Source organism: Bombina bombina, chromosome 11 (assembly GCF_027579735.1).
Source record: "Bombina bombina isolate aBomBom1 chromosome 11, aBomBom1.pri, whole genome shotgun sequence".
In the NCBI taxonomy this organism is placed as follows: Eukaryota; Metazoa; Chordata; class Amphibia; order Anura; family Bombinatoridae; genus Bombina; species Bombina bombina.
The window spans coordinates 36,516,941-36,528,677 of NC_069509.1; the positions used below are offsets into that span (position 1 = coordinate 36,516,941).

Sequence of the window (11,737 nt, forward strand, 5' to 3'; positions counted from 1 at the left end):
AGTGATTAATATATGTACTTTATACCCAATTGTAGTCAAACCTGTCTTGTAAGCCACCACACACAATCGTCACCCAGTAATGGTTCCTGACCCATCATTTGAAGAAATTAGCTTTAGAGCATTACATTTACTATGTCCCTTTCTAGTTCATAACCATGCATCTTAAGATGTGACATTTTTGAAACTGGGAATAAATGAAAGATGTGCACAGAGATGTTTTGCCACCTTTTATTTCCAAAATAAAATGAGTTGTGGCTGTTATTCATAACAAAGGCAAAAGCCTATGAAATATACATACTATCAAAAATTCACAAAGATAAAAAAAATATTCAACAGAACTTGAAACTGCAACTAATGTGTTCCCCTCAGCATCACAAGAGGAAAGCTGCTTATAAAGAAACCCTCACTGAGACTAGTGCATTACAGGTTAACCGCATTAGAACATAGCGCACAATGTGCAGCCATCACAGGGAAACTGTAAAAGAAAATGTGAAATTAACAGTAAAGCTGCACTCATGGCTGAATGCTTATATAGCAGCTAAACATTAAACAATAGATGCTTATCACAGGAGCTTTCACAGTTACATATAAACTTCAGAATGTAACAAGATGCATTTCAGAGGACTGCCAGGAATTAGTTTTAAAAACTGGGTTCCCACTCAGTTACCCTGTGACCACTACTGAACTAGTGACCCATTAGTTGTGGACGAGGCGCAGGGGTTCTGAGTTTCTCCCAGAATCGTGCAAGAATGGGGATAGGTATGGATACAGCTTCTCTGTAAAGGTGGCATTGAAAGTGTAAATGGAGGTCATGTTATCTGCGTTGTAGAATGAGATCTGACCTCCCTCATAATCTACATAAACACCAATTCTCTTGGGGTTTGAGGCCAAGACTAGCGACTTTGATGGAGATTCTAGGGCCTTGTAGGCATTGCCATTCCTAAGCCAGATTGCCCAGTAGCCATTCTTGGGGTTGAGCTTGATCTTTCCCTTGCGATTACTGGATTCGCTGGCCATGCCAACGTCCCAGGCAGTCTTGTCGCCGACTTCCACTTCCCAGTAGTGACGTCCTGAATCAAAGCCTTGAGATCCCAGAACAAGAATACACTGGCTGAAACGTTTTGGGTTGTCAGGGAGTGGGAGCTTGGCATCTCCGTACTTAACACTGGTCAGCCCATCAGACAGAAGCAAGTTTGGGTGAGCAGTGCTTGGATCTAGCATCATTGGAGACAGATCTGCAGAGGAAGAAAACATGAATTCTTTAAAAGGGACACAAGTTAGAATTAAAAAAAAAAAAAAAAAAATTCAGATAGAGCATGCAATTTAAACAACTTCCCAATGTACTTCCATTAACAAAATTTGTGGTCTTCTATTTGATACACCGAGTCACCAGCTCCTACTGAGCATGTGCAAGAAGTCAGAAAATATATATGCATTTGTGATTGGCTAATGTCTGTCATGATACAGGAGTGGGAAAAGGCATAACCGAAATTTGTCAGAAACAAACCTACTCATTTGAAATTCAGACTGAGGCCTAGATGATCGAAAGTGCTGAGGCGGCAATATTTAAAATGGATCTGACAATGTTGAGAATGACGGCAAAATATTCAGTCACGTGATACAGGGGTAACTGACATAACTGAAATTTGTCAGAATCCCCCACTCATTTGAAGTTTAGACCTTGTCCAGAATGCATTTATGCAAATCTACTAGTCCTTTAAGCAGAGTAGACTTTGTATACAGTGGACACTAAATTGCATAAAAAGTGAGTTACAAAATGGTCAGGGGCTAGGCTTGTGAATTAGCTCAGAGAAACAAACTCATAATAGGGAAAATATCCTGGTGTTGAAACAACCAGCTTGACACAAGTGTCACTACGTTTGTTAAAATGTCTGCTTTAAATAGTATAAACTATCAGCTTCCAACCAAGTCAAAATTGAACTTAATGATGTAGTATCAGAATGCAATGTTAAACTTTCCAATTTAGTATAATTTACTTAATACTCTCACAATATCTTGTCAAAAAGTAGGCTCAGGAACAATGCACTCCTGGGAGCTAGCTGCACATATACTTTCATTTTGGCTCACATTGATGCCTAATTTTTTTTTTTAGATACCGAAAAAAGTCTCCATGTTTAAATGGATAGCAAAAATGCCCAAACTACTGAATTTGTAAGTTGTTTCATGGAATTCCTGGTAGTGAAGAGATTAATGGTATTTGTTGGCAGCACAGTATTTAGCACTGGTCAAAATCCAGATAAACTCACTATGAAGTAGAATCTCTTAAGTGAAACTTACTGCTACATACAATAGGTGCTAACATTCAAGGGAACGGACACTTACATGGAACAATGAAGGATTTCATTTCCTTCCAAATGATATATTGGATGGGTCCCTTAAATGTTCCTTGGCACAGGTCTTTAGAAAGTAGAGTATTACCAGATGACACCACTTCCTTCTGCTGTTCCTGGCACCTAAGAGTTGAAATTAAGAATTTGATTTTCAATATACAGCCAATGCTTCGACTCTCACCCTCTCTCAAAAACAATGAAAAAAATCTAGACATACAAGCAGCGAGTGTACCAATGATTTATACAAAAGGTTTTACTTACTTGTCAATGAAGTTTTTGATATCCTGTATTAAAAAAAAAGAAAAAAAAAGTTAATCTCACAAGCACCACTTTTTTAATATGGCTTTAAATTTAAGGTAACATTTGCATTTTCCTAAGGGCAATGCAAAAATAAATTGCTACTGGGAAAGAATTAAGCTACTCACAGTGAGGAACGAGATGGCGTCCTTGTCATTCACTCGGTCCTCAGCCACAGAGATTGTCTGCTTGATGTTGTCTCGTTTTTCCTGCATCTTGATCAAGTTCTGCTCCATTTCCTTCAGCAAACTATCTCCCTGTTCCTTCAGCTGCTCCAACAGCTTCTCCTCACGCACCTTCAAGAACTTGTGTACCTTTTCAAACTCTGACACTACATGCTGCTTATACTCTGACACATTGGTCTAAGGACAGATAAAAAGGGGATAACGCACTTTAGCTACATATGCAAGGAAGGCTTCATTTTCTACAGTACAGCAGACAAACATGCATGCTGCAGTACATAGAGTTTAAAAGGGACAGTAAAGTCCCAATTAAACTTTATGATTCAGACATGTGTAATTGTAAACTTTACATTTTGCTTTTTTTGTCTTGGTATTTTTGTTAAAGGCTAACCCCTAGGAAGGCTTATAGGCTAAATTATAAGAATGAAGCCCCTCTTATCTCAGTCTGGCTGTGAAAACCCAACATGTACAGTTTGTTCACGTGGGCCATATAGATAACATTGTGCTCATCATAGTGGAAATTAAGCAGCTGGGTGAGGGCAGCAGTCCAATATGCAATTTTTGCTCTGGATTAATTTTTTTTTTTATAATTTAGGTCCCTCATTTTTTTGCAAATCATTTACATTAGCTCAATGTTAAATTAAACTTTAGCCAAGTGGCCATTAAAATCTGCTGGAGAAAACTGGATATGGAAGTTTGTCAGTGATTCTTATCTCACTATTTATGAGCTTTGGACAACTTACCTTGTGCTGTTCAATCTTTTCATTCTGCTGACTAGTCAGCTGCTCAATAACTTTCAGAGAAGCTTCTAGTGGGGACACAATAGCAGTCAGCTCTTCCTACAAGGGGGGGGGGGGGGGGAAATAAAAATAAATATAATATATAAAAAAGAGAAAATTAACAGAAACTATAAGGCTGGCTAAATTTTATTACACCAGTTAAAATGTGTTTGAGACTACAAGCACTCACCCTGTACACACCCACAGCATCCAAGATAGGCAGGAAGTTATGGCATGCATGCTTAAGAGAATCTCGACAAATAACACATCCAAGGGCACCATCATCCTTGCAGTACAGCTTCAGCCTCTCATCGTGCACAGGGCAGTTTTCAAGTGGACGGGATTTCTTCTCTACAGGAGTTGCAGGGGTGCCAGCAGCCTTCTTGACCAGATTAGCCAGGGCCCTGTTAGTGGTGTATTTGTGGTCAGATATGGACTCTTTACATTCTGGACATGACAATGTGGTCTGCCCATTCCAGGCCTTGTCAATGCAGTTTCGGCAGAAGTTGTGACCACACTCCACCATAACAGGATCTTTGAAGAGTTCAACGCAAAGTGGACAAGTAAGCTCTTCAGCAAAGTCACCTCCTGGTCCAGAGTTTGAAACTGCTTCAGTAACCTCAACCTTTGCTTTCTGAAAAGAGGAAAAGAAAAATGTGAGCAGAAGATTTGTTTAACAAGTTTCCTTACTAGAATAAGTGTGTTTTTTGTAAGTTGATATCTTCGCATAAATGCAAGAACTTTTAAACATCTTAAATACTTTACCTGTAGATGTTTAACCTATGAACAAATCTTCAAAACAAATGGAAAAAAAAGTTTAGATATTGTGCAGTAAATACAAACTATTGGGTTTAATAATTTTGTAAATATACTTTATGCACTGTTATTTGATGTTCAGGTAAATAAATCATTAGATATACATATGAACGCAAATGTTTAAGCCACAGGACGCAGGACATCTTTAGGTTACACGGCATCTCCAATACCGCCAGATCAGCCATGTGAGCATACCCGTAGATCAGTCTAGATATAACGTTTTATATAGATAGACAAAAAAACAAAAAAAAAAACAGTAGCTCCTCTTCTGTAACAGAAAACCGGGTATCAAGTATCAATTTATCCTTAAGACTGTCAGAGGATTTGTTGCACTTCAGGTTTACGTACCCAAAAAAATAAAAATAGGTGTACAACTACTACATATGAATTTCTCTCAATGCCCTCCGGAAGTTAAGAGATTGATCTACCATCAAGAGAAGATTTTAAAAACCTTTGAACTACAAGCAGAAGTTTAAGGTAAACTTTTTCAAAGCTGTTTAAATTTAATCAGAAAGGCCTGTGTAACAAAAGGATTGTAAAAACTACTCTTCCTACAGTTTTCTTTACAAGTCATGTACATGAATGTCTAGTCAGAAAAAAAGTTAAAAAAATAGTAACACTGCCAAATAATTTTCTTTTTTGAACAGAAGTAGTCAAAGAATAGTAAATAAAGATGACCAAGAGATATAGCGTTAGAAACTATAGATAATTAAAAGATCATGGCTAATGCGGACCCAAAGCAGCTAAATTGTGCTGGTTAATTAAGTTAAGAAAAAAAAAATGAAACCATAGTAGATATGAAATCCCAGCCTCTTCAAAGAACAATCTCCTGGGTTTGGTCTCAAAACCAGTAGAATATGGTGAATAAGACTCACTTTGCTAACAGATTGGTAACTCAAGAAAGTTCACTTTAGGGTACTTCAATACCTCAAGTGGCAAGTTTTATTTAGCAACATGTTAGATATAGGAAATAGTATGTTTCTTCTGATGAGTACCTGTTTTGTGTTGAGCGGTAACTTTTCTATACCTCCTTATAAGAGCAGCTGAACCACTTACCATGTAGGTTGTATAAAACGGAGTTTTTCTGGAAGATTAAGAGTGATATTTGAACCTTCAAATCAACATGCTTATTAAGGGGCACTACAAGTCTTTCATCTGAAAAGATGGCATGGGGAAGCCGCTACAGCTCAGAGAAGAAGATTAACAAATCAAATGTGCAAGAACAGTTGTAAGCACAATCTTGTTTAAGACAGCTATGGTTTGTTAGTTGCAGCGACACTAGGTATTAAAAATAAGGATTTGTTTTAATAAAAAAGTGTATCTACTCGAACGATGAAAAGGCCACGTGCTCGCAAAAAGCTATTGAATAATTTATTTGGATATACATATTGAAAATAAAGGGAACAATGGAAAACCATGAACAAAAAAGACATCAAGGATAAACAGATTCTATAATGCAAGAGGAATCTGTAGAGATGAGAAAAAAAAAAAAATAGTTTGGCAGAAGATCAGAAAATATTGATCTTAAAGAACCCTTTGAGAATTTTGACTAAAAGAAACAGACTAAAACTTTAGAGAGCTGACCGCAGACGTAAGCTGTACAACAACCCCTGGCAAATTAAAACTGTACGACGAAAGCTGACAGAAAAGGACCTGAAAGACTGAACCTGGTTACCTTTGATTCTGGCTCCGGGTCCTCTGCTTTTCTCTTTTGTGGGGTCTTTGAATCCTGTTCAGAAACGTCTTTCATCTCCTGGTCGTCTCCGTTCGTTTCAATTGCATCTTTTGAAGGTTTGGACAACACCAAGCGAGTTTTGTCCACCCATTCGTTCTGGCGACGAGTCACTGCAGAAAAAGTGAGCTTACAATATATATTCACAGGAAACCAGAATGAAGTGAATAAAGTGGGACATTGGAAGACCAGGCAGCACTCACTTACCATACCCCAACTGCTGCAGACTGGAGGGAAATGGATGCAACTTGGCACAGAGCATAATGAGGTACATTACGAGCGTGATCTATGTACTGTATATACAAAAGCAACAATTCCACATTCTACTTTGAAGCACACCTGCATAAGAAGTTATGCAATCGGACAACGATTTGAGGGGACTATTTTTTTTATGTTCTGATGAACACAGCAAGACAAGCTGTATTGATTACTAGAGACCAGAGTCAGCAAAGTCAAAACTGAATATACAGCTTTGTGTTTGCTTTTAAAAAAGTGAAATAGAAAATAAAGGTGATTGTACTTTAGCTATGTCACCAAAGTACTAAGGTACAGTTAAAAATTACACAAGATGCCCATCACCGTTTTTATAGATACAACCCTGGGGAAGGATCTACAGCAGGGGTGTCAAACTCATGAGTCGTGGGCCATTTTCCATATAAGTGCAACTCATGCAAGGCTGCACACCACCTACATATCTTGCCATTGCTTTGTTTGAATTGCATTGATTGTCTTTTAAAGGTTATATTCTATAGCAATATTAAATTGATTTGCAAATGTTTTATTTTTTAAAATGCCAGTTTGACACCCCTGATCTACTGTGACAAATTCAGCCAATTTAAAAAAGGCACATTCAGAATTTGTAGGGGCCGTAGCAATCCTGTTTTCACTCTAGCAGATTTTCTCCTATACCCAAACAGTGAAAACAAATTAACTTTCAGAGATCACTGCTCCACAGATCTAAAAAAAAAAAAAAAAAAAAAAAAAAAAGGAACTACACTGCACAAGTTCAGATTTATTTTTTTTTTACAGAATTTGGAGGGGAGTGGGCTTGCAGTAGCAATCCCGTTTTCACTATTAGATTTTCTCATACACCCAAACAGTGAAAACACTTCAACAAATTAACTTTTGGAGATCACTGCTCCACAGATCTAAAAAAAAAAAAAAAAAAAAAAAAAAGGAACTACACTGCACAAGCTCAGACCTAAAAAAAAAACACCAGAGTATAAGCAGTAAAAAACAAACAAACAAACGAGGGGACTGCATTAATATACCAGTAGCAGAAAACGCTTTAGTTCAGCTACATGGACTTGCATAACTTTTGCAAAAATTTTATTAAATCCAGCTTTCCACTTTAACATTTTACAATGTTCCAAAATTTACACATCAATGGTTTTACATAAAACGTAAAATATATAAAAAATGAGTAAAACCAAATATGTCACGTTGTGGGAAACCATAAAGCCAACAAGCCTTTAATAGTGTCAAGGGGAAAAAAACCGCTTCATCCCAAGTAGACACCGTTAAATTAAGTCACAAGTTGCTTGCGAACTAGATTGTTTTAAAAAGCTTAGTATGCTTTGATATTATGCATACCCCTTATTTTAGTTTAATACCAGAGAGACATCTTAAAACTGATCAATGCTACTTTGCTGGGTACACAAGGAGCATGGGAGAGGATGTGACGTGAGGCTATGAAGTAGACTCGAATACTGAACACTACTTCTGGCTCTGTATATTTAAAAAGGCACAGCACCCCTCCACTGAGCAGACAGACACAGCAGCATTAATCATACAACTTGCTTCCAAGCTCAAGCTACAGAGCCGTTCAGAGCATCACCATATTACAAAGACTAAGCAAAATCTATATATCCGAGTACCTGTTTAGTGATATGTACAGATTTAACATAAAAACAAGTTATGTCTAATTCAATACTCACAGCCTACATAATGTACATAGTACTCTTCCCGTCCAGCCTGTTTGTTAATTCGGGTCTTCACAATCTCTGCTTCATCTGGAAGACAAAAAAATAAATATTTAAATTTCAGATGAACTAATAATTTCATTACAACTAGAGAATGTGTTAAATAGACAGTACCGTAAAATGCGTTTCCCATTTGTAATGCTAATTAATGCCTTCAGATTTACAAAGTTTTGTTTTTTTTTTGGTTTTTTTTACAAACTACCCCATAGTCACCCATACCAGTAGTTTTATCTTTAAAACAATGAAACCCACATTTTCCCCATTTAGGATTCAGATAGAGCAGACAATTTTAAGCAACTTTCTAATTTGTCTGTTCTCTTGGCATCCATTTAAAAGCAGGAATGTAAAGCTTTGAGTTGAGCATTTAGCACCTGGGTAGTGTTTGCTGATTGGTGGCTAAATGTAATCAGACATTAGGCGCTACCTAGGGTTCTGAACAAATGTGCCAGCTTCTAAGCTTTCATTCCTGCTTTTCAAATAAAAATGTCTAGTGAACAATGAAAAATAGACAATAGGTGTAAATTAGAAAGGTGCATGCGCTCTAAATCATGAAAGAACATTTGGATTGCATATCCCTTTAAAAGGGTATAGGAAAATAAAAATTGAACTTGTACAATTCCAATAGTACATGTAATTTTAAAGGGACAGTTTAAATTTCTCCCCAATTATTCACTTTACCTGCTGGATTGTATTAAATGTTTTGCAAGTAGGTAATAAAATATTAATCTTCCATTGTCTTATCAAGTACTGGTGTGGTTTACCGGCAGACATAAGATAAAGCATGTATATGTAATGGCACCCCACTTGTGCATTTAACACCCATAAAGGACTACTACTAGCCCTAAAATACTGACTACATATTAAAAAAAAGGGACAGATTGCGATTTGTGCATATCAAAAGGCTAATTAATTGATTGCAAAAAAGTGTGTTTAAAAATTGCTTGCAAGTATTAAAATAATTTTCAAAAATAAGCAAAAATAATTACATAGCTAAGCTGTCTGGAGCAGCCAACTTCACCCCCCTTATCAGTGTTTAGACACAGGCACCATCAGATAATCACTATGCATTGTTTGCATTCTACCAAAAGAACAATAGATACAGCTATAGAAGGAAATGTGTGTGGGGGGGAGGGGGTTTAGTTTTACAATTCAGAAACAAAAAAGAAAGGGTTAATGGCGAGGCAGTGCAGTATAAATTTGCAAGTAAGAAAGGTTTATCTTGTCAAGCTCAGGAGCCGCAAGAACATAGGATCTAGCTGTTGAATTTGTCTGCAGGTATATACAGATTTTCATTGGCTCATCCATGTGTTCAGTTACAAACCAGTAGTGCATTGCTGCTCCTTCAACAAAAGGATATCAATAAGAAGTAAATCAAGTGGTTTAAAATAGTCTGAATCATGAAAGACAAATGTGTGGTTTCATGTATTGCTAGTAGTGTTCTACATTTGTCACATACAATTAGACGATTTAAGATTTTTTATTTCACGATTCAGATTTTTAACTAATTCTCTTAGCAGCTGTGCAGCCACCAATCAGCAACTTCTGAGCCTAAATATAATTTTCAACAAAGGACAGCAAAATAGAAATATAAATGCAAATGTTAAAGTTTGTTTGAAAAGCAGGATCTGAATGAAATAATTTGTTTTATTTCCCTTTAACTGATTTGATACGTTTATTAACAAATTAATCGTACATAGCATTCTTAGGGCAACATCATATTGCAGCTAACATGTGATTTTAAAAGGATTGTGCACGTGCTCTACTGAGTGCATCTGAGCAGCCGTCTAGTCACAGCCCGGCTACACAACGTAGCTCGCTCCCGCTATCAGATGCGCCCAGAAAAAATAATTTTATAATCAAATTTACGCTGCAATATTATGTTGCCTAACGTTTGCGCTAAGATGTTATATGATTGTGCACATACTACAGAATTATATAGCATTATATTGTAGGTTTACTGTCCCTTTAAGCAGGTTGTGCACATAGGCGATGCGATTAGGCTCATGCGCATGCGCAATGTTGCGCAAGGCTTTAGCCAATCAGATGCAATCTGCGCAGTCTAAGGAGACTAGCGGCCGCCATTGTTGCACGTGTTACAAATAGTCGGTGTTTATTAAACTCAGTTTTGATAAAAAATAATTAAATATAATTAATGCGCTTAGCAATACTCACGGAGAGTCCCGTCCGACCGCTTGCACGTGTACTTGTTCCCGACCTTCACCGTCTCGGCCTCGTCTTCATCCTCCTCGTCTTCGCCGCCATCATCGTCGTTTTCGTCCTCCTCATCCTCGCCAAGTGCTGACTCGTCGGGGTTACTGTCGGCCTCCTCTCCGGTCAGGGTGTCGTTCTTGTCGGATTCGGTGGTTGCGGGGTTAGCGACAGAAGCCATAGCTGATTACTAGAGAGATTACGGCAGTGCGCACAAGAAGACCACGGGAGCGAAGTGCACCACGTCTATCTCACAGCGGACACGGACAAAATGGAGAGAACAAGGGCTGCGTCAGCGAAAGAAATACCCGTGTGCGCACGAGTGCGCCTGCGCGAAGGAAGCAATGGGCGTTGTAGAGTGTCCACAGCGTACTCTGATTGGTAGACCAGTGCGCGCGCTCTCGATGTGGTGGGCGGTGACTCCTAGTTCCCGCTTTAGCACTGCCAGGCCTTTGTTAGGGCGCGCTACTGTGATAGAAGTGAACAATGCATGCCCTGAGTATATGGCGGCCATGATGACTATTCTAGATTAATACAGTGGTGCACGGAAAAAACTAATAAACATACATTATAGATTGTAAACCCTGTAGGGTCATTTTGTAATTCATCTGTTTCAATCTGCTGTACCTGTTTTTGTCTTTATTTATTGTAGCCAGTATAGCTATACAGTCTGTTTTACTTGATAGCTGGGTGGGGGCTTATCTCTCAATAAACTAAATATGCTGTATGGGCTAAGGAGCTATTGCAAATATACTGTGGATTATGTATATAGCCAAGGCTCAAGTCTTCTTGCCATTCTTCCACAAATACGTCAGTATACCCTGGCACCTACAGTGTTGTCAGATACTGGTCACTTACACAGTGCACACAGCAGTTTTTAGCACCCTCCTAAGCCACCAGCAGCACATGCACAGTCACTTGTTTCTGGGCTATATTTTTATGCATAGGATGTTTTTAAAGTGTAGCTGACAATTGGGGGGACTTACAAAAGGACATGTCTGTGATATGATTTTATATAGATTTTACAGGACTGTTTGGTGAAATACTGGACACCTACAACCTTCTGTACACAAACACATTTTACACCAGGGTCCTCTGGATCTGCTACCAGGCCAGGTTTTCAGGATTACCTCATGAGTGTGCTGGTTAGTAACCATGGTTACAGAGCAGCTGGTTATTTATACCTGGGTTATAGTTCAGGTATCCCTTAGGGGTGGAAAATGCAAACCTGTTTTAAAGGGACAGTCAACACTAGAGATAACATTATCCGATATTTAAAAATAAAAACCGAAGATCCGCCTGCACCATACCCCTTTTGTCTTGCCTACTTGCTTCTAGTAATCAACGTCGATAAACTCTATAATATGATGTAAATATGGCAGCCTAACTT

The 11,737-nt window shown here is 38.1% G+C and overlaps 1 protein-coding gene across 1 annotated transcript; it reads right to left on the reverse strand.

Moving 5' to 3' along the window:
* Window positions 1-214: 214 nt before the first annotated feature.
* Window positions 215-10,627, reverse strand: LOC128642099 (nuclear factor 7, brain). The gene is made up of 9 exons (XM_053694759.1): window positions 10,312-10,627; window positions 8,095-8,169; window positions 6,101-6,270; window positions 3,800-4,243; window positions 3,574-3,669; window positions 2,777-3,010; window positions 2,613-2,635; window positions 2,344-2,474; window positions 215-1,235 (listed from the first exon to the last, which is right to left on the reverse strand). The coding sequence occupies exons 1-9, from the start codon at window positions 10,526-10,528 to the stop codon at window positions 697-699; spliced, it is 1,929 nt and encodes a 642-aa protein (XP_053550734.1). The 5' UTR covers window positions 10,529-10,627; the 3' UTR covers window positions 215-696.
* Window positions 10,628-11,737: the final 1,110 nt, after the last annotated feature.

Coding starts and splice junctions, on each gene's coding strand:
- LOC128642099 (XM_053694759.1), bottom strand. CDS start 10,528: ATGGCTTCTGTCGCTAACCCCGCAACCACCGAATCCGACAAGAACGAC. Junction 6,271..8,094: donor CTATGTACATTATGTAGGCT/GTGAGTATTGAA, acceptor CTTTTTCTGCAG/TGACTCGTCGCCAGAACGAA. Junction 3,670..3,799: donor ATGCTGTGGGTGTGTACAGG/GTGAGTGCTTGT, acceptor CCCCCCTTGTAG/GAAGAGCTGACTGCTATTGT.